General features: G+C 43.3%; 1 protein-coding gene across 2 annotated transcripts in view; it reads right to left on the reverse strand.

Annotated features, from left to right (window-relative positions):
- LOC101671634 (sine oculis binding protein homolog) overlaps nucleotides 1-10,388 on the reverse strand; it is a 164,015-nt gene extending 153,627 nt beyond the window's left edge. For both annotated transcript variants that reach the window (XM_045080247.1, XM_045080246.1), the window contains exon 1: nucleotides 9,684-10,388. In XM_045080247.1, the coding sequence (XP_044936182.1) occupies nucleotides 9,684-9,779 (96 nt within the window). In that variant the 5' untranslated portion in view covers nucleotides 9,780-10,388. The remainder of the gene's footprint in view (nucleotides 1-9,683) is intronic.
- Between the last annotated feature and the right edge of the window lie 13,362 nt (nucleotides 10,389-23,750).

The raw sequence follows: 23,750 nt of genomic DNA on the forward strand, positions 1-23,750 counted from the left end.
AAGATTCTCTGAAATCAAAGAACTTTGACTTACACAAGAAATTAAGTATCTTTTGCAAAGAAATATCATAATTATCATGATCACACATCATAAATTTTAACGAACAGTTACTATTTCAAATATTTTATCATTGCTCCTATAAACCATGAAAATTGTGCCAGAAATTTCAATATTCTGGCATCTGAATCTCATTTTGCAGACTGCCTCTCACCCTTGGAAGTGGCACAAAAATCCTCTCTCATACCATGTGGTCCAATTTGGGTTTGGAAAATAGGTCACTATAATTATAATGATAATGTCTAACACTCTTACAGCACTTTACAGTGTTTCCACATCCTTTAACTCTCCTGTTCCTTTCAATAATCCTGTAAGTTGGGCATTTGATTTCAACAATAAACTTTTGGTGAACCTGTATGATACCCTCATTTTACAACAGAAAATTAGTGCATCCAGAAGGTAAATGGTAGGCATGAGACATCACCCAATAAAGTCAAAACAAAAATACAGATCTTCTGATTCTTATACCAGGCCTCTTTCTACGATCAATTCCATATAGTCCAATGTGTCAGCAATTCCAAAGAAATGACCTCCTTGGACCAACCAAAGAGCTGCAAAGCAATCATACTACAGGATATCACCATCACCTGTAAAGAGCTTTCCAACTAGGGCCCCTATCTACCTATGTTAAAACTTCATTTTACTTGCTTTTGGATTTAATCATTGGTCTATTCTCCTTAATTATTTGTATTATTGGGGGGGTCAAAATTCACTGTTGAAATTTAATCATCTCATTTTATAATTTTGGGGGCATTGCATCTGATTCTAATTGCTTTGTACTTTTTTTTTTTTTTTTACGATTTTATTTATTTAGAGCAATGAGCAGGGAGAGAGGCAGAGGGGAAGAGAGAGAGAGGGAGAGAAGCAGACTCCCCACTAAGCAGGGAGCTGACATAGGCCTCCAGCTCACAAGATCATGATCTGAGCTGAAATCAAGAGTCAGATGCTTAATGGACTGAGCCACACAGGCACCCCTAATTGCTTTATATTTTTAATATTTACCCCAATACTACCTTACCCTCTCCAATTCCACCTTCTCAATCCCAGGACTCCTAAATTCCTAACATTTAGTCTGAAAAACATGAATTTAAAAAAAATAGGTCACAGAAAGATGATGGAAAGGCTGGAAATTTTACTATTTCCCCATTCCTTCTGAGTTCTTTAGATACTGGCAAAATATATTTTTGTTGAAACTTAATTCCCAGGCCATTCATTAGATTCTCCTTTTCTTTACCTGGAGGTACTGTACAACTGTCAAAGTTCAATCTAAATGATTTTTCATGGAACATTTTACTGGTAAATAATAAAGAGTTAACTTCAAGACACTTTGAAAATTGCAGTAATTACAAATTCTCACAATACTTCTGAAATGCAAATACTTCAAGGTCTTCGAAAAGGACTAATGATTTTATTTTGAAAACAACAAACAGATTTAAAATATAGGTAGGTAACAGGGCACCTGGGTGGCACAGTCAGTTAAGCGTCTCACTCTTAGCCTCTGCTGGGGTCATGATCTCAGGGGTTGTGAGATTGACCCCCCTGGCTGCAGTCATGCTCAGTGAGGAGTCTGCTTGGGATTCTCTCCCTCTTCCTCCCTCTGCCTCTCCCACCAAGCACTCAAGCTCGCTGTCTCTCTTTCTCTCTCTCAAATTAATAAATCTTTAAAATATAGGTCAGTATCACTGATGTCTTTCTTACCAGTCCTCATAAAACTGAATGCTGACATGTTTCCAACTTTTTACCCTAACCAAGAGAGCAGAAAGTTTTCAGAGAGTTCCCAATCATTCATTCAAATGAGGGAAAAGCCATGACCTCTCTCTCCCCACAAACATAATCCCAATTTTCACTCTAAGTCCCAGTTTTGGTAAAATATGTCACCTATCCCAAATACACTACAAGTTACCCAAGGGCAAAAACCTTTTATTTTCCCCATGCCCCACCTAGGACATTGCCTAGCACTTAGAATGCACTCTGTCAACGTGCTAGTACATTTGAAAACTTGCACAAATCTTAAGTTCAAAAATACAGAGAAATGATCAAATAAATTTCAAGGAAACTGATTTTAAAAATAAGTATGTGCAAGTTAAAAGAATTGTAATATCCAATGTTAATGAGCAGTCTCTTAGTGCTGGAAATTTAAGTTGATACAACTTTTAGAAAAGGTTATTTGACTATATGCAGTAAAAGCCTTTAAAAATGTACATACCCTTTCATTCAGCAATTTTATTTCTCAGCACTGTAGGAACTATTCTAAGGAAATGTGTGCAAAAATATGCACGTTCAGGAATGTTTATCTTGGTGTTTTTTTTTTCTTAGAAACAAACTATATGTCAAACAGTAGGAACCTGGTTAAATAAATTACAGCTTAGTCATGGGATGACTGAAATAGAATACTATTTTGCACTAAAATATACTCTGTAGATAAATTTTTACTGCCATGAAAAGCTATTAATGATATATTAAGTTTTTAAAGGAAGGATAGTATATAAGACCATTTTTGTTTAAAAAAATAGTATATATCACACATAGAAAAGGGCATTAAAAGACATATATCAAAATGTTGATAGTTATTATGTCTGGGTGGGAAAATTATAGGCTTTGTTTTTCTTTTAGCTTACTTGTATTGCTTACTCTACCACTTCTATCGGGTCTATGTATTCTTATAAAAATAAATCACTTTAATTAAAAATTAATTAACACATAGTCTTCTCATAGACAGCCATGTCATCTGCATTCACAGTCCTAATGACAATAAAAAGGATCTGTCAGTTATATAACTTCAAAACATTCTGACACACACTGTCCATGAAAGTGAAGCCTATGAGAAATACTTTCAAAGGAAACCCCCAATTCTAAACAATTTACAATGTTGGGGGGTGGGAAATGCTAGTATCTCTGCTGGCTGAGATTATGAATGATGGAATGGTGGTTGTTTTTGGAAAATATTTTATCTCCCTTTTCATCTCCATGTGTTCTGAGACAGATTTCTATTAAGCGTCATTGAACTTGTTAATTGAGATTTTAAAGGGGGGGGTGAAAGAGCAATTTGCAGAAGACAGCTGATTTCTTCTGCAGACGTAAGAACTGAACTTGATCACAAGTGGGTTTCTAGCGCTATGCCCACATCTGGCCTAGGGTTGGGTCTAAGTCACCTGTCTTAACACGGGCTCACTGGATCGGTTTTATTTTAGAGCTCTGCAAGAAGGTCGGAAGGTAAAATTTAAATAATGCAAAAGAAATATTGTAAGAGCCCTTGACACATTTACTCCACATTCATGATACCACTGGATCAGATGGTATCTTAAGGATGAAGCGCTCCCCACAGATGACCCAGTAGAGGCCATCCACATGATGGAGTCAGAAGAGCGGCCGGTTTATACCTGGGTACCCACTGAAGCCTTGATGGTTTTACCCAAATTACAGCCTATTAGCCTGAGATCCCTTAAAGATGGTCACTGCATTCCATTTGGATCATTTTGTAGCATAGTCCTCGGCCACAACGCAATGATGACAATGCCGTTCTAAGGGCAGAAGACACATCATCACACTAAAATCCAATTCCGGCCTGGAGCATGCCTGCGGAGAAAGTCTTGTTCTCTTATTGATATATTCTAAATGGGAAGGCTCCATCATTGGCATAGGAAAACAAAGTTGTATGTTTCCACATATAAAACCTACATTGCTTTATGGTCTTTTTGTGACATAGCATAATTATGTCCCCACATTTGAATCTGTGGCCAGGACATCAAATGTCCTATAAAAGGTCAAACAAGTGCTGTGACATTGCGGATTCCAGCCCTGAGGCTAACATTGTGGTAAGCAAGGCAGGTGTGTGGCTATGGGCAGCTGTGTCCCATCACAGCTGCAGAACCCCCCTAAAAATCACCAGGACTTGTTACATTGTCTTTCTGTCCCTGCCAAAGCCACTCGCCTTAAAACAGGACAGAGTTCCACAAGCCTTTGGTTATGTAAGAGATATTAACACCCATCAGTCTACGGATCCTAAAATATACATTCAGCAAATCTCACTCACCATTTTTTCATGTCTGTTTACACGTTTCAGTTGGCAGCACCAAAAACAAAGTACTCTTTTTTTTTTCCCCTCATTCTACCCAGTAATATCCCTTTTCTTTTAGGAAAATATTCAATAATCTTATTAGCTTGAGAGTGTAAGTGTGGCTGACTTCCCATTCCACAAAAGGAAGTTTGAGACTTCAGAGCGTTTTAAATGTTCCGCCTTCTACTACTTCTAATAATTTTTTTTAATTTATTTATTTGACAGATAGAGATCACAAGCAGGCAGAGAGGCAGGCAGAGAGAAAGGGGGAAGCAGGCTCCCTGATGAGCAGAGAGCCGGATGCGGGGCTCCATCCCAGGACCCTGAGATCATGACCTAAGCTGAATGCAGAGGCCCAACCCACTGAGCCACCCAGGCACCCCTAATAATTTTTTTTTTTCTAAAGAAAGAGAAGTATAAAAACTTTTAATGAAAAGGAAACTTGCCTAGAAGATATAAAAGGCATGGTCACCTTAACAAAACACTATCTTTCTCTGTGACTCTCCTTTTTTCAGACAGTCACTTGTGCTCACTGATATTTGCCCTTTTTGAGGCCCTGTTTTTGACTTTCCTTTAAAAACTTTGTTACCTCTTGGTTTCTATGAGTCTGTCTTTCACACAAGCAGAGTAGGGCTTGGCTTCTCAGAGCAGTGTTTGGCAAGCACAGAGGCAGGAAACGCAGAAGGGAATGAGTCTGTCAGACTCATTTTCTTCTAGTTCAAATGTTTATTTCAGATTCGGGAGGAAGTGGAGTGGTTCCTTTCCATTTCCTGGTCTCTGGAACCTGCGAGTTGTATAAGGCTTCGAGAATCTTGCTCTATCACACTCACAGGTTCACAGACGGAGAGAAAATCTCTTTTCAGAAAGCCCTGGTTTGAACAGAGCAGAATTCATAGCTCTCCACGCCCTCCCACAACTCTCTTAATGGGTTTTGAGTGGAGCCTTGAGCAGGACAACAGAGAGCAATGTGGAAGACAAAGCTGGTGGGAACATCCCCTTTCAGCTTCCAAGGAGTACGGACCATGTCCCAGCTAACAGGAGTCCCCAGCCCCGCCACGTGGCACACCTGGGGCCACTGCTCAGCAGCGAGGTCTGACAGGAGTTGTGAATGCCACGGTGAGATCTGTCCTGAGCCCACTTTCTAAGTTCCTGAGACTGGCTGTGTCTGACATTAAGATGGAGAGTCAGCAGCAAAACTTAAAATATACCTGTTTTAGTAATGAGCTGATTTCAACCTTGAACATGCTGACTTTTCCACACCGTGATTTCTCCTTTTTTTTTTCTTTTTAAATGGAAACCTATTTATTTCACTGCACTCACCAGCTTGGTTCTGCAACTTGCTTTATTGTCTATGCAGTTGACACAGGTCATTTTTAATGCCAAATGGAGACCATCAGAAACCAAATTAGCAAATCTTGTGGTGAGTTTACTACTAAACTCTAACAGATGTGCCTGTCTCTTAACTGTAGGCAACAGGACTGTAGCATAATTTTAGGTACAAATTACTTACTGGGAATATTTATAGACAAAAAAAAAAAAAAAATTCTTCAGTAAAGGAGACCTGAAGACATTTAACTCAGATTATCCTGTAGTTTAACAATTGATAGAGAAATAACACTGTAAATGTATTAATTATGGTTTGCTTAGGAAAGTTTCCAGGGCAGAGAGCTTGATCTAATCACATTGGTTTTGTCAGAGCACTTTAAAAGATAAAAATCTGACTCATTACCTCTACTCATAATGCAGTTTTTTTGAGTTGCATTACTGTTTGGTAGCCACTAATCACATTCCCTAAGATCTATGTAAGCAAAAATACATACCCTTAAGTACAACTGTATTTACACTTAACACCTGTATTTACATTTACACATTCAAAAGTACAAACTCATTTTTATGTTCTATCTACCGTGCTCTAGGGGAACTCCTACAATGAATTAGTCCTTCTATATGTTGGGATTCCCTCCTAGGATCCATTAATTATGACACATATGAGCTAACAGTATATTGAAGACTATTATGTCTTCACTAGATACAATCACAATACTCACTTTGGAAACCAAAAATAGTCAAAATGTAAACTGCATCACCATCTAATTTTTTTAAATCGTCTCTACTGGTCTCTAACTAAATAAGGCACACTTACGGTAAGTACAGTAAAGTAACAAGTCCCTTTAATCAAGAAAAACTAGGATGAAGTGAGGAAGAAGAAAAGGAAAGATAAGGAAACATTGTAAAGGTCATAATGAGACAAGCATTTCTACTTGAAGATATTTTTACTACACTACAAGCAAGCTATGCCAAGTCATGTACTCTTCACACACAAAATTATATTGTATCAAATTCAAATTTGTTACAACTGCCATGCACATTAAACCAGTGATAACGAAAATGTAACCGAATATCTGATCTAGTCAAACAGCGACCAACATTAGCTCCCAGCCACATGAAGACAATCTCCAATGCCATTACTGGTGTCAGCTAAACCTCAGCCAGTTTGTCCTCTCCAGCCATTTTTAAATAAATATGTAACTATCTCAATTAGGAGATCTTGAAGAAAGCCTCATGATGAGGTGATTTTGTTGCTCATTCTCAGCGCCCTGCATTTGCTGTACTTAAAATAGACACTTGTACCAATGTCCTTTCTATTACCCGAAGGGGGGGAAAAATCACATACACACCAGTCCTTTCTCTTTCAGCTCACAGAGAAGCAACTTGATCCACCCGGTGTTGAAACCCGAGTAGGTCACTGTACACCATGATAAAATTCCCTAATCCCTGAGCCAAATCTCCCTAAGGGGGGCCTCCTCCTGACCCTCCACTTCCCAGGCTGACTTTTCCATTCGCTCTCTCCTCTGTCCCCCTTTCATTTCCCCTACCTTCAAGCCTTGATATGTGATCCTCGGTGGGGGCTCAGGTTTCCGTTTTTACAGCTTAGGCCGTGCTAGCTGTATACATTCCTTTCTTTCTGCCGGGCAGTGATTACTTACCAGGGTTTAGTTTACACTGGTCCAGATGAAAGCCGTTCAGATGAAGGCAAACACAGTCAGGCAGCTCCAGCAGCACCGATATGAAGCTGCACAAGGCCACATTGTGTTCTCGGTGACATTTTGTTGCACATATTTTTATACAGGGCAACCAACTTGTTATGTTACTCTACACTGTGGGTTTGGGGACAAGGAGGGGTAATAGTAAGATGACGCTGAAGGGGGGGGGGGGTTATTGATGCGGTTGGTAATATTAAAAGCAGAAAAATATTAATAAGTTCAAACTAACCCTTTCACGGTTTGACTTTGAGAAAATACTTTTCAAATGAAGACTTTGGGGGCTCTTCTCTTAGAGGAATACCTACAAAACAATTCCACTGGAAATGGGAATTCATGCCTGTTGGCATGGTGTGCACTGACATGACTGACAATTTCCGCCGGGTTCTCTCACACATGGGTCCAAACCAGACAGAAAATGCCAATCCTACAGGCAACTGAATTATTTGCTGCGTAAAACTTCTTACTTAATGCTGCTCTGCGCAGAAACAGTGAGGACAACTTCAAATAGTAGATGGTGATTTGGAAGAAAAATAACATTTTTAAAAAAGAGGAAATTCTGTGCACGGAGGTTAATACCATACTTAGTCCTGCAGCATTGGCTAAAAATTGTGTAATTTTTCCCCTTCACACAATGTTGTTTTTGTTTCTTCCTCACCAGTTCAGACAAACATCTGTTATACTGTAGAAGGACAACTATCTCCCAAACCACGGAGTGCGCCCGCAGCCAAAGTCAACAACGCGAGCCCCAAGCATTGAGCACAGTCAGCCTTTATATCCAGCCGGGATAACATTTCACATGTTTTGATTAAAATTAGCTAATTTGTAATTCTAGAACCTATGAAACTTAAAAGCTGCCATCCATATAGATCACATTAGGCAGTGTTTTAAAGGGCCAGCGCACACTGATTTCCTAGTGGCTTCACTTCTCTCCTCTTCCCTCACCCCATATTTAAAATGAACTGGAAAAGTAATCTGGAAATGCAAGACAGGAGGGAAGGGTGAGAAAGAATGGTTTTTGTAGACTGTTTGAATTCCACCCCCATTGTTAGACAACTCCTACTGGTTTCTCTTTTTAAAAACTATCACTGAATTCAATGGTGGTTTCCATCAGAAGGAATGGCATTGATTTCCAAGGCAAATCTTCCTAAACTCTCTTTGGACCGATTGAGGCTGCCCCTCATGGTTTCAGACACAAAGTTCCTCACCCAGAAATAAAAACTCAAATCTCCAAATTGAAATTGCTAAACATAGGCACCTAGGTATTCATACAGCAAGTCTTATCCATGTGCCCCTTTCTAAACGGGCTTCTCAGAAGGCACTCTCACAGAATATGTTCTAACCAAGAAAGCGTCAAAACGCGATAAATTTTATTTAGTTGCATGCCATTTTCATCCAGTCTGTCTTTTAAACACAAACTTCGCCAACCTGACAAAGTCAGTTGGCAGTGTTTAGAATTCTATGCAGAAGACGGTGAACATCAGGACCGCTGCGGAATGAAAACTAAAGTCCCCCTGAAAACTGCTACTTGCTTGTAATTCACAAAAAGAAAAATATATATATATTTTTTGAAATCCAGAGAGACTCGTGAAATCAACACAGAATAAAACCCTCGCCGGGCAAAACCTTCAACTTCATGGAAAATAAGGGGGGGGGGGTCCGGAGCTGAGCGGTGATCTTGTGCAATCGCTCCAACGCGAACAGCTGGAGCGCCAGGCGGCTGCGCTCACCACCTCTGGAGCACCGCTGGCCTGGCGGGGAGCCCGGCCTCGCCGACAGGACTCCCGGCTGGCCTTTCCGAACAATGGGCAGGCGCTCTGGAAGGCCGCCCCTCAGACAGTTATCTTTCAGCCGGGCTAGCCCAGGTCTGCTAAACTGGGAAGCGGAGCACGCAAAGGGGAGCGGGAGGCGGAGGCAGCCGAGTGAGAGGAGCGGACAGGGGCGGGCGAGGCGAGCCGGCCGTCAACACGGTACCCAGACCCATGCCGCCGGGGCCGCACTTGCCGCGGCACTGACAGCCTCTTTACACCACCGCGGCTGGCTAGTTGGGGGGAAGCGGGATCGAGGAGCGGGGAGATGAACTGAAGGGCAGGGAGCAATCGAGCGCTCCCGGGGTTCCTCGGCCCGGCAGCTCCTTAACTTTGGAGCGATCCGAGAAATGGTTCCCGAAGAAAAGGGGTAAAACTACACCGCCGACTAGGAAAGCCTCTTCACCAGGTCCACCCGCCACTGGGGCCCCCGGTCCCCTCCCACTGAAACGCGCCTGTGCCAACCTGGGGTTTATAAGGTTAAATAGTATGTGGTTTCCCGGGCGCCCCCCACCCCCCATCAAATCGGAGGCAGGCAAATCTCGGGGATGCAGCCCGCGAGTTGGCCTCGGTTTTGCACCTGGAGGAGGAGCTGAGGCTTTCTGGGCATCCTACAGAAACTGACAAGCGCTCCCCGTACCCCCCAAATCCATACAACGGCCCAAAGGGAGCGAGCGGAAGAAAGAGCTCAGTCTCTCCAGCCCCGAAGTCCAAAAATACCTTCATTTCCTCATTGATCTCCCTTTTCACTGGGTGAGCCGGTTTCCTGCTCCTTTTATTTTCCGGAGGTCTCCCTTCTTTCTCCATTTCTGCCATGTTTTTGTGTCTGGTTTCTGTGGAGATGAAATGGCTGCTGCCGCCGCCGGCGGTGGTGGTGGTGGTGGTGGTGGTGGTGGTGGTGGTGTTGGTGGTGGTGGTGGAGGTGGTGCTGATGGTGGCAATGCTGGCGGAGGTAGCGGTGCTGGCGGGGCTGGGGCTGGGGCTGGGGCTGGGGCTGGGAGGGGGGAGGGCAGGCGGGCGCCGGAGAAGCGGGGTCTCTTCTAGCGGCCGAGAACGTCAGTGGCTGTCAGAGGGAAAGGTAGCTCGAGGAGTCTCGGGGATGCCGCCGCCGCCGCCGCTCCTGCTCCCGCTGCCGCCGCCGCCGCCAGCGCCGCCGCCGCCGCCGCTGCCCCTGCCGCCGCCGCTGCCTCTGCCGCTCCCGCCGCCGCCGCCGCCGCCGGGCTGCATCCTCGGTGCCCCGTGGAGTCGTCAGCCATCTTCCGTCGCTCTGTCCGTCTGCATGGGCGAGCGGAACGAGGGCCGGGCGCGGAGAGAGCTGCTCTGGGCGTGCGTGCGTGGATGAGTGTGTGCGCCCGGGAGAGCGCGCCAGCCCCGGCGCCCAGCGCCTCCCGCGAGCCGAGCCGGGGGCGGGCCGGGGGCCGGCGCGGGGAGGAGGGGGCGGGAGGGAGGGGGAAAGGTGGGGGGGCTAGGACGGCCCCCGGCTCCCGAGCGGGCGTGGCTTCCACCGTCACTGAATACGCGGATGCTGCGCGGCTTCGGGGGCTGCTCGCGGCCGCTTGCTCATCCGCGGCGGGCACCGGCGGGACGCGGCTGCCACCTCGGCGAGACGGGCCCCGGGGCCGCCCCGACCCCAGCTGTTCTCCTTAGCTCCGTGATGTGGGCTCGCGTGGGTCTGGAGTTAGCTTTTGAGCCCGTCCTAAACGCTGCTAAGGAAAAAAAAAAAATGAATGGGGGTGAAGGGAGGAAGGTGGGCGGTGGGAGGGCACGGGGACCCGAGGTCGAGTTGCAAAAGGGCCGCTTTGCTTTCCCTCGGGGAAGGCTGACCGCGCTAGCCGCCTGCGGATCCGAGCGCCGGGGTCTTGGGGGGAAGGAGACCACTGCCCGGACTTCCCCCCGCAGTTGCCAGGACAGTGTCCTCTCCGGGGGGCCCCTCAGGGCGCGCGGAGGCAGGAGGCCTCCTGGAGAGGTCCCTGTGCCAGCTCCGCGGGTTCCCAACGCGGCGCGGGCTACGACTGCGCTGGCAAGACCGCTTTTGCCTCTCAATGAACCACTTAGAAGTAGGACACCTCAGCCCTCAGCCCCCTGTTCTTTCTTCTTTCTTTTCCCTCCAGTTCGCTCTCGCTCTTTCTCTCTCTCTCTCTCTCACACACACACACACACACGTGTCTCACTACAAGGTAACAGCTTTACCCTGTGACCCCGCGCGCACCCTTGTCCCAGTGCCCTGGGTTTAACCTCCAAAGCATTGGATGCTGCTGGGAGCGCAGGGTCCCGCGTAGGATTCCGTGGTCCGGGTGCTGGTTGCCCTCGCCCCGCCCGACGGGACCCTCCCTACACCGCCCGGCGACACTTCTCCGTGACTTCCCTGCGCCCGGCTGCTCTCCCGCAGCCGTGATCGCTCCCCCTGAGCTCTCGCGCCTCCGCTTTGGCCCTCTCGGTCCACGCCTGGGGCCAATCAAGCTCGGATTGCATTTGTCGCTCTCTGGGTGGAGGCATTGGTGGGAGCGATTTGATGAGGCTTCCGTGAGATACGCAGCCCCGACCGCTCCTACGCGCTGCAGGGGGCACATTGACGTTCCCCTCTTCGCTTTCCCGCGCCGCCACACTTCGTAATTACCTGACACAATGCGATATGGGGGTGTCCATTGTTCCACTGCTTGTTATTATGGAGTGTTCATTATAACAGTGGTGGAACTTAAAATTACACAATGTTTTAAGTACTTAAAGATTGAATGAATCGGTTTGGGGAATATGAGTCAGCTTTCCATTAAAATCTTTTTGGCCTGTCAAACGAGGCTCATTCTGGGTATCACGTTGCCTAATTTGCATTTTAGCACTGTTTTGTTTCTAGAACGTCAAATTAGAGATATTTGGGAGCTACTCGGGAGGGCTAAGCACTTCTACGGTGGCTGTTTTGCATCTTAGCATTATTTTGGGTCGTAAATGCCAAAATACAAATGCTTGGGAGTGTGTCCAAGAAAGCTGAGTACCTCCCGTCGCCTCTTCTCTTCCCTGTGTGGAGGGAGGTGCGGGAGAGCCGCACCCTGCTCTGCGTGGCTCCCTGGATCCCAGGCGAACCAGGAGGCCAGAGTGAGAGAGGCAGAGTCAGAATCTGCTCCTGCAAGGGGTCCAAGCAAAACATTTGCCCGGAAAAAAAATGTTTAAGATCCTGGGGTGGTTATCTGGGGCAGAAAAACTCAAGAGAGGTGGATTGCAGAGTTTTTAGGGAGTGCTCTGCCGTACAGGCATCAATTTGTTCAAGGTTTTTCCAGCAACCTCTGGGAGCGTACCCAGGATACACAGGTGTGAGCCCAAGTCTTCTGGGAAGTCTTGAAGCCAGTAGTAGCCCACAAACGACCTACAACGACCCTGGCAACAAGAATGAGGAGAAGAGCCCAAACCTGTTCGCAATAATGCACTACTTCCCGCCTCCCCCTTTCGTAGAACAATAACAACATTTCCCAAGGTGTGAAAGTGGGTATAGAGCTTCCTGATGCTGTTGCCAGTAGGGAGAGAAGGAGAGCGGGTCTTTTTGGTTTTTCAATCTGAATTTCATCCAAAACATCTGATAATACGTGAGCTGGAGGTAGTTTGTTTTCTCTGTTTTGTCCTCTTGGTCTTTAATAAGTAGTCAGAAACTTTTATTTTTTTTTTTACTTTTAAATATTCTAAAACGGTGGGAACATATGTTGTAAAGTATACACAAAGGGAAGCTTTTTGTCTTCTGAAAACATATTTAAGTCCCCTCAGTTTCCTTTAGTGCCAGAAGCATTACAATCGATTCACTGTTGTTCACTTGTATTAAATAACAAGTTATATACCCAAAGTCCTAAGATACAGTTTCACAAGTTAAGAATAAACAGAAAAGGTGAACTGTAGCCCAAAGTTATATTAAGAGGCAGCTATATTTCCTTTAAAAAAAGTTTCTTCTTCTGCAATGGCCCATTTAATAAAAGTAGTGATATTAATCAGCTACCTGTTCTTTCACAGTCCTGTGTCCTCCAGAAAACTGAGGTTGAGAATATTTTCTTAGAATCCACGATGCTTATCTTCAAGTGAGAGAATGAAGGCTCATATAGTATGTGTGTGGGAACTTTTAGTCCCAAATGAACTTCAGAACTAATGATTGTTATAGCTTATTAATGTCAAGTTTTAGGTTTCTTCAAATGTATTATAGATAATGACAATTATAACAAGAGTTGCTGCTTTATGAATTTGGATATATCATGAGTCTGATCATGTTCCATAGATAACTTTATACAGTCTGTTGGACGATAACCCCATGTAGGTAGAAATAATCTCCTGCATTTCAAAAGAGCCACTCTTTCCCTACTATGATTTACCATTATGCCCCAGCCGCCAGCTCATACACACACACACACACACGCACGCACGCACACACACCACCACCACCACCACCATCATTCAAGGCCCTAGACATAGAGATAGTCTTCAATATTCCCTTTACGACCCCCAACAGTCACCAAGATAAGTATAGGACTGACCTTTTTTCTACATTCCTTGGGCATATTTTTGCGACGTTTACTCTACAAGTCCTCTCTTGATATTCATTCTACCCAGATTCACCTAGAAAATACATCAGAGAGAAGATAGGAAAGCCCCAGGATGGCGTGCTTTGGGCCCTCAACTTCGAGATCTGCTTCTTTGTTCTAAGACCACCTAACTCTGAGGCCCAGTCTTCCTGCCTGGTAAGGAATGAATAAGTATTTGCTGATTGATTTGTATGACATAATAACACACTTACAAAGAGACTTTCCTGTATATTGTTTGAAAATAATGCTCATCTTGAACAAGCTCTGTGGTCTAACCAAATGCAGGGACTAAAATATGCAGAGAAGTTACTATGCTGAACCCATGATAAGAATTACCTCATTTAATATTGACAGAATCTCATGAGGCAGCTGTTCCTGCTATCCCCATTTCACAAATGAGAAAAGTAAGGTCTACACAAGATAAGTTATTGAGTCACAAGCTAGTAAGTGTTGGGCTTTGTGTCTGTAACTTTCTGTCCAACTCTAGTTATGGATTTCTTGATACTATGGTAACCTGATTTAATGAGTCCCTTTTAATAATCTGTGTTTTATCTAATCTAAGCCCCAATTGATCTGTTTACATTTTAACCCCTCTGAGATTGTGATACATCTTACAATGAATTCTTATAAATGACAGCTTTTTTTCTCCCCTCAATAGCACACTCTCCACTCAGTGGTGTGTTTGATTATGTTAGAATATGCTACAACAGCAAATCAGAAAATCTCAGGACTTAAAGCAACAAACATTTCTACTGCTTGCTCACACGAAGTCTCCTGAAGATCTGTGTCACTCTCCAGAGCAACTGTCCCCTGTGTGATGACTTGGCATTGAACCTCCATGCCAGCATGTGCTTCCATAGTCACTTCTCTAGAAGATGGAACCCTGAAGGAGCTCTCACCAGCAATTAAATGCTCCAGCCCTGCAGTGACATATGTCAGTTCTGTCTCCAATCCATTGGCCAGAGTTAATTATATGATCCTGCCCAACAGCTAGGGAGGCTGGGAAATTTAATTCCCCCATATTCCCCACTGGAGAGGAGAACTGGATGTGGGGGAGCATTTAACATAAACCACAAGGCATCTTCATTGAGTAAAATATGGTCATTAGGATCAATCAATGTAAATATCAGGGATCTTTTTTATTCAAAACCGATGAGCAGCAATTGGCTTGTGATTTGTTATATACCCCTTAAAACATACTTTCAAAGTCTGTGCTCATGTTTAGTTTCAGAGGACAGAAATTCAAAGTCAATTTCAAAAAGGACATTATGCAACAGCATAACTATAATACAGGGGCTTTAACCAGGGGTCTACAGGTGAGCTTCCAGACCTTTGGAATGTCCTAAAATCATATACAAAACATTCAGCTCATTTTTTTCTGGGGAATGGGCACGTATGTGTCATCATATTCTCATTTGGGATTCATGACTTATTCACTCATTTATTCAACAAATATATATATTGAGGCCCTACCATATTCTAGGCACTCTCCTGGGTGCTTGGGATCGAGCAGCAAACATAACAGATAAGTTTCCAAATTTCAGAAAGCTTATAGCCCAGAGAGGGGACAATAAGCAAGCAAGCAAGCAACAGGGAAGGCAATTTTAGATACAGATAGATGACAAAAGAACAATGTACTAAGTAAGCTACAAGGGTCAGAGGTCAGCTTTGCTAAAATAATCATAAAATATCTTTATGAAAAGAAATTTCACTTTGAAGGGGAAAGGTGGGAAGGAACTGCCCATGCAAAGATTTTGACAATCTGGAGAAAAGTGTTCTAGTCACAATTCTTCTTTAAAGATGTATTTATTTATTTATTTGTTTGTTTGAAAGAGAGAGAGAGAGAGAGCACCTGTGAGCAGGGTTGGGGGGGGGCGGGCAGAGGGAGAAAGAGAATCTCAAGCAAACTCCCTGCTGAGTGTAGAGCCCGCCAGCCCCGTGGGCTGGGTCCCATGACCCTGAGGCTATGACCTGAACCAAAACCAAGAGCTGGTAGCTCAATGGACTGAGCCACCCAAGCGTGCTCTGGTCAGAATTTTAAAGGAGCTGAAGAATGATGTGCTGAGCACATTTGAGAAATGGAAAGGTGTCTGTAGTGTAGAGAACAAAAAGAGCGGTAGGAGAAGCAGGGAAAGAGGAATACAGGGCCAGATTATATGGGACCTGTAGACCATAGCAAGAGATCACAATCTTATTTTAAAAGCAATGTGGATGGATGCACTGGGTCAAGAAACCTTCCTTTGCGTGGGAAGGCCCAAGTTTCTTCCTGGCTCCGTTATTTGCCTGTGGAGGTCATCCGGCCATCATTAGCTCTACCATTAAACACCAGGTTAACACAGCTAGGCACCCCCTTGAGCGGGGATCCCCTTTCTCCTTGCAGTTCCAAGAACATTCTTGTCCTCTTTGCCATGGTGTCAAAGTGAAGACTGTGACCTTCCTAAAAGAAGGACAGTCTTTTTTAAATCACAGGTATATAAGGTCCTCAGCTAGTGGCTTCAAACAAACTCAAGGTTCTTTGCAAGACAATAAGGGGCTTCATTTCTTTAGGGAAGGAGGACTTGAGCAAGTGATCTTACCTTAGTCTTCATTTTCTCAAATGTGAAATGAGAATAGTAAGTTACATTTTCTAGTACTGTTGTTATGATCACATATTATCTGTTAAGGTGAGCTAAAAATAGAACTGCACAAGTTTCTCTGGACAAATATGTACTATCTGCTCTTTTGAGACTCATTGTTGTTTTACAGTAGCCTTAGGTTTATATGTACGGACTAACAGAGGTAAGTGACAATTTATGGAAACCTGACACATGAGGAATAACACCTACGTAATAATAGTGTTCTTCATTTTCAATATGACGTCCCTTTTAATAGTGATTTGTTAGAATGTTATAATTTTAATTTATAAAAAGGAGATCTCTATATACACTTTCAAGAACATTTCAACTGTACTTACTGAGGCAAGTATACCACTACCTATCAATTCAAGGAAAAGATTTACTGGAGTTATAATTTTTAATTCCTATCCACTGAATTAGAATGAGATCAAAGTCCAGCAATTATTTGCTCCAGGCATCTCTATGCTCAAAAAAAGAAAAAAAAAAGTTAAACTCCACTATCAATGGGTATGTCTGAATATAACAGCTTTATGTGTAATAAGCCAGTGGAAATAAATGAAGACCACCCAAAGGAAAACAAAGCAAAGCCTGTTTATCGAGGGTAAGAAAGCCAGCCACCATCACCTGCATTTGGCAGAGACTCAAAGGCAGGCATGTGGGTGGGAAAGCTTTATAGTGGAAAATAAAAGGCTTCAGGTATATTCTGATTAAAGGTTTTTGGCATGGAGAAACTGGAGGCTAACTAGAAGGTGGGCCAAAGGAAGCAGGACATCCTATGCAATTAGTCTGGGGAGCCTATTTGGCTTTCTCTAGTTGGTCCTGAGTTGGAAGGGGGAAGTATGGTAAGGAATGGGAAAGCCAGAAGTCATTGATCAAGTCTCAACCATTCTGGGATGATGGTGGCTTCTCTGGTTTGTTGCTTCCAAAATTAGGGATCAGAGTTCTGTTGCCATTGTACATTCGTACGGTCAGTCTCTCCATTTTAAGCCTGACGACTAAGACAAAACTAGCTCAAGGTTTAAGGTAGCTTCCATTTGCAGTGAGATAATATTTTGATGTATGAAGAAGTGCTTTGTTTTGTTTATACTTGTTATTTCCTTTCTACCCTATGCACTTCATTCATTTGGCATCCATTGCTTCTGAGTAAGGACGTGATGAGATAAATTCACAGAAAAATATGAGTTCATTACCCATGACTTTTGAGACTTAAAATGGAACTGTAAAATTCAAAGGAGGGAAAGAGTTTGATAGAAAACTTTTTCTTAGTTTCAAGAGTCAAGATTTTGATGACTAAGACTCAGTGACCTGAAGGATTTAGATTAAAAGTTTATGCCATAAAATGTAGCTTTAGGAAAATATAAAGACAAGCCAAGGGACGTTTTTCCAAATCAAAAAGAGATCACAGGGACGCCTGGGTGGCTCAGTCAGTTAAGCGGCTGCCTTCGGCTCAGGTCATGATCCCGGGGTCCTGGGATCAAGTCCCGAATCGGGCTCCTTTCTCAGCGGGGAGCCTGCTTCTCTCTCTCTCTGCCTCTGCCTGCCTCTCTGCCTACTTGTGATCTCTCTCTCTGACAAATAGATAAATACATCTTTTTTTTTTTTTTTTTTTTTTTTTTTTTTTTAAGGAGAGGGATCACAGTTCTGTGTGGTTGGAATAAAGAAGGAGCAAAGGTGCCTGGGTGATGGAAGGAGACTCACTATAGATTCCCAACAAGGTTCAGTGCCCTGGGGAATGGGAGGAACAACCAGAACACTTGCTAGGTTTGGGGGAATATGAAGGCGGAGGGCTGAAAGCAGAGATGACTCGTGTCTCCCCCCCCTACTAAGGTAGAGCCTGAAACAGCAGCAAGCCTTATGGAACAAGCCAGCCCAACACAGAGCAGGCTAGTGCAGTGAGGATAAGCACAGAGGAATGAAGAAGCCTGAGCAGAAGGTCCTGGGGTGAGAACGTAGCAGGTGTGACTCCGAGAGCGGCAGAATCAGAGTAGTCCTGCCCCCACAAAATGTTGGGCTAGAGACTCCAAGAAGACTTCCATCTCAGAGGATGCTGGCTGGAGAGGTAACTATGTCCAAGGAATAAATGTCACCCACCCCACTAGATGCCAGCTCAGCGAGAAAAGTCCAGGGCACGGGCACAAAAGAAGACCAAATCAACTTAGGCTATCTGGAGATTTTCTGCCTCCTAGCACGAAGTTGTATAAAACAGAGACTGAGTTGACTTATACAGAAGTAAAGAAATTTACAAGTAGCAAATACCTAAGGTTTTTACATTGATACTTAAAATTCACATAGATATTTATCCTGTGACTCAAATTGGCTTTTAAGCAATTTTTACAAATGGAGTTTTCTGACTCCTGGAGTTAATAGGAGGCATTATCTGCCTAATTATTTAACATCTAAATAGTATTGCCAAATAAAAATAGTTTCTTTGGGGTTATGGCCTTCAATATCATAATAAGACCAACTTAAACGTAGAGCACTTTCAATAGTTAGTCAATTCTGGTACATGTAAAACTTAACTTGGTATCCACGTTATCGTCAATGGTCATTGCCTTCCTCAATGATATCCACTGATGAAATCAGAACTCTTCTCTTTATTTCATTTATATAGAGACTAAGGGAGACTTTTAATAATATATTTCCTTTAGACAAATAATCAAATGCCCTTAAACTTGTTAGACCTCTGACACTCCTGTAGAAGGGGATCATCAACTATTGTATTGATTCCTGCTCTGAGCCAGGAATTTGCAAACAATATGTCATTTATCTCTCCCAACCATGGTTGAGAGAATAATTGTCCCCCATTCACATCTTAGGAGAGTGAGGGTGAGCACAGGGTCACACTAGGAAGTGGCCAGTTGAGGATAAACGTGCACACCTACATTGTACTCTTCTCCCCTCTGCTCAGCCCTTTTACCCCCTTTTCTTGGGAAAATAGTGCATGCAGTTAGGTAAATAATTTTAATTTCTTCTTTATTTTAATGTGTACATGGCTGTCATAAAAATGAAAACAGCTATATCATAACACTCAACATTTCAGAAATAACGTACTACATTTTAATATTTTCAAACCAAACATGGCATTCTGTAAATGGCTACACAGGATTGATATCTGTGTTTTGACCCACCTCCTTTGAGAAACATTACCTGTAGTAAAAAACATTTTTCTCTCACAGAAAATTTGTCTCCAATGTGCTGTTTGGCCTTAAGTTGTCTCTTTATTACATCCCAGAGGGAGGAAGTAGAGTAGAAAAGATTCCACAGTTTAACTATGAGAGGACATTATACATTTCCATGGAAGCAAAAAAAATTCATCGAAAGCTAAGTAGATAAATTAAGGATTCCATAATAAGTCTTGAGATATAGGTTGTGTGTGTGTGTGTGTGTGTGTGTGTGTGTGTTTTAATAAGTCCATTAAAGCTACTAAATTTTTATGCCACGTGCTAAGAAGGACTGTGGCTTCGACCCCATTTTGCCCTTTCCCTGTGAACTCGGATGGTCTTTAGTGCGGCTGATCTCCCTTCGAAAGCCTCGAAGTAAGGGAGAGCTGGCAGGGCCAGACAGAAGAGAGAAGATGCCGGCACAGAGACTGCAAGACCTGCTCCCCAAGAAAGTCCCCGGATGTGCAATCTGGGAAGGCACTGAAGTCCCAAACTGGAAAACAAAGCAAAACCAAACAAAAACCCAGCATGGGAAAAAATGAAGTGCATTACTGAACTCGGAGAGTGCACTGGGGTGTTCTTTTTATGTGGTGAGCAGTGGAGTTTTGTGGCCTGAACGCATGGACAATTGCTTAGAATTTAGTAATACAAAAGCTACTATTTATTGAATGCTTCTTTATTCACTAGGGACTGTACAAAATACTTTACAGAGATTATTGTGTTCAGTCCTCACACAGTTGACACAATATTTGGTTTGGGTCCTGTTTTACAGATGAGGAAATGGAGGGCCAATGGGACTGAGTGGGTCTGACTCTATTCTAGAACTCTCAGAGTCTACTGCCTTGCAGCACCAATGGTAATGGCAAGGATTCTTGCTTTCAAGGAATGAAAACGAACTCTGTCTAAAGGGAAAAAAGAATATTGGAGGAAAGGGGACTACTAGAGCCCAAGAGGCTGGGAGAGTAGTCTGGGAAAACCAGCAGAGGCCTGGGGCCTTAGGAGACCAGGCATAGGGAGACCATCTAAGATGCCACGATCTTCTGGCTCTGCTGCACAACACCTTCTAGAAACCAACATTGGGACATCATGATTCCCCAGGAGCTGCCCGAGAGGTTCATCCTTCATCTTGGGGTGGACGGACCTGGGTGTGAGGGTCTACTGCCAGATATTGGGGTTCCTGCTTCTAATTCCAGGGTGTGGGGAGACTGAGACTCAAACTCTTTGGCTTTCACAGGAAGGTAAGGTCCTGTATCCCAACATCACCTTCTGTGAATTTCCCCAAACCTCAGGACAGATGGATTTTAACAGCCAAAGGAATGTTACAGTGTCCTTCCAGACTACCCACTGTAGCCACTTTGTAGCAAATCATTCCATTAGGGTAGTAAATGTAGGTCTGTTAAAATAATTTTGAAAGGTCAGACATAGGTGAAATTGTGCAAACATTAAATATGGCAAATCAAAACCTGACTGACCTAGAAATTCATTCTAATAGATGTATTTGCAATCTCTAAATGCAGACTTTGAAAAGGCAAATTTGGTAACCCATATGCTAAACATCAACTAATTGAAATGTTTAGGGAATGGAATGTTCTTGTTAATTTCAATTTCTAACTAAATGTGATTAAGCCTCTAAAAAGACCTACAAACTTTTCTATTGCAGACCTTGTCACTGGAATTCTTAATAAAATATTTGGATTCTGAAGATTTTTTGCAATGCCTTGGAATTATTAATGCCTCCATGTGTGGTTATAAAGTGCATTAGGTATAGACTGTGGTAAATGGGTACAGATCTCAGGGCTGCTATTCCATGTACATTTCATTCTCCAAACTTCTGATGCTAGTTTGCCTTTTGTTCTCTCCGTTGCACAAGTTGGGTAAAGAGGAGGAAATAAATTCTGTCCATGTAAACATTTTCTTTGTAGTCCCCTAAGGGCGCGCACACGACTATGTACTGTGAGCATAAACATAAATGATACAGGTGTTTTAAAATGGAGAAGAAAGAAAAAGGAGTGACTAATTTTGAGTGAGGGGGACAGAGATGGCAACCATCTGAGTTGGGTCTTGAACAGGGACCAGTAGGATTCTTTCAGGTGAGGGTTGGGAGAAAGAGCATCGTGATAGAAAGTACAATATGAAGCAAGTTGTCAAGATGTGAAAGTGAAGAGAGAGGTAAGAGAAGAGTGAATAATTTGGGGTGCCTAGAATGAATACATTAAAGGGAGCTATGAGGACAGTCCAAAGGGAGGATAAGACCGGATGGCCAATGGCCTCAAATACCATCTTAAAGGAGTGTAGACTTCTTCTGAGAATCCTAGGAAGCCCCTGAATCCTTTTTAATATGGTGATAATGAGATCATAACTGTCAGATAGGAAGATCATCTGGATAACAGGTGAAAGGCAGAAGGAGAGACCAGAGGTAGGAAGTCACATGAGAGGTGTTTGCAGTAGTTCCAGATGAAATAAATAATTATTTATGTCAGTGCTGTAGTGCTTGGAAGGAATTCTTTCTAGGAGTTGCCTCAGAAACAGAGTCTGTAAGAATTGGTACCTGACGAAACGGGAGGAGTGTGTGTATGCATAAAGAAATGAGCCCATTGCATAATAAGGATCTCTTTTGCAAAGCAACAACAAAAATAATTATTACACTTCTAATTAGCTCATTGAGTATGCAGAGCTGTATGTTCCAGCTTTGATTTATCTCCTCCCCATCCTAGACCAGTAGAAGTAGATCCAATAACATTAGATCCAACAATATCTTACCACACCCTGTCTGCTCACCGTCTGAAACATACCTGAATCTCACCACCTCTCTCTAATTCCATGCACCCATCCTAATCTCAGGCCCGTTTATCAGTTGCCAAAACTAAGTAATCACCACCTAGTTGAGTCCTCTGCTCCCACTCTTGTCCATGCATCATCCGTTCTCCACACAGCAACCACACCAGTTCTTTAAAAATGTAAAACAGATTTTGCTTAAAATGTTCCAGTGATTTCCTATCATACTGTGATGGTTTTAAATATGTCCATAAATTCTTTGATGCTTCTCCCTTGAAAAATAAAGCCAGATTCTCCTTCCCTTGATTATGTGCTAACCTTAGTGACTTGCTTCTAAGAAATAGAATGTGGCAAACTGATGGTGTACGATGTCCAAGATTAGAACATAAAAGGCATTGTGGTTTCCTTCTTTCTCTCTTTTCTTGGATCACTTGCTTGGGGGAAGCCAACTACTATGTCATGATGACATTCAAACAATCCTGTGGAGAGGTCCATATGGAAAGGAAAGGAAGCCCCCTGCCAACAGCCAGCAAGGACCTGAGGCTTTCGGCCAATAGCCATGTGAATGAGCCATCCTGGGAGCAGATCCCCCAGCCTCAGTCAAACCTTCAGATAACTGTAGCCCTACTCATGTCCTGACTCCTTTTACCTGAAAGAGCATGAACCAGAACCACCCAAATTTGGCATCCAAATTCCTAACTCACAGAAGCTATGAGATGATAAATGTTGGATTGAAGCTTCTACATTTGGGGAGAAATCTGTAAAGCAACAATAGACGTTTAACACACATATTTATAATATAATACAAATTCTTTGCTCTGGTCATCAAAGCCCTACATACTCAGGATTCTGCCTATATTACTAACTTAACCATTCACTCTGTAGAAAAGATTGTTAATGGTCTCTTAAGAACTATTTGCCTTTTTTGTTTAGAAATAGAATCACCAGCGGCTCCTGGGTGGCGTGGTCAGTTAAGCATCTGACTCCTGGTTTCAGCTCAGGTCATGATCTCAGGGTCGTGAGATGGAGCCCAATGTTAGGCTCTGGGCTTGGCAGGGAGTCTGCATGAGATTCTCTCTCTCCCTCTTCCTCTGCCCCTCCCACTCATGCTCTCTTTCTCTATCTCTCTCTAAAATAAAAAAATGAATCTTAAAAAAAAAGAAAAGAAATAGTGTCATCAAGGTTTATTAAGTTATAAGAATTAAAGCTAATGACCACATTTCCTAGCTTCCCTTAAGCTAGATATGGTCACATGGCAAATCGTGGCCCCAGATATAAGCAGATTTGGTGTGTACACCTTCCTGCTGATTGGATATTAGTGTGATGGTAAAAGCATAGAAGCTGGACTAGCCAACTCAAACCACAAGCTGGAAGTCACATAGTGAACATGGCAAAGTCACAACAAAGAAAGGACCTAGACCCCTGATACCATCAAGCCAGAGCTGTCTGTCTGGACTTATACACGAGTAAGACATAGGCTGCATCTTGCATTTAAGCGATTGTATTTTTCTATCTCCTTATTACAACAGTCTAACCTGTATCCTAACTGAAACTCAGCTCCTTGTTCACCACCTTCTAGCTACATTGATGCTCTATCTTCTTTTCTGCTACTCTGAGGTCTTTATTCTGTCTATACTTTTGCTTGACATGCTTTTCTACCCAGAGTACCCACAGCTGCCTCCT

The sequence above is a fragment of the Mustela putorius genome, unplaced genomic scaffold, assembly GCF_011764305.1.
Source record: "Mustela putorius furo isolate JIRA1106 unplaced genomic scaffold, ASM1176430v1.1 tig00000450_pilon_pilon_pilon, whole genome shotgun sequence".
Classification (NCBI taxonomy): Eukaryota; Metazoa; Chordata; class Mammalia; order Carnivora; family Mustelidae; genus Mustela; species Mustela putorius.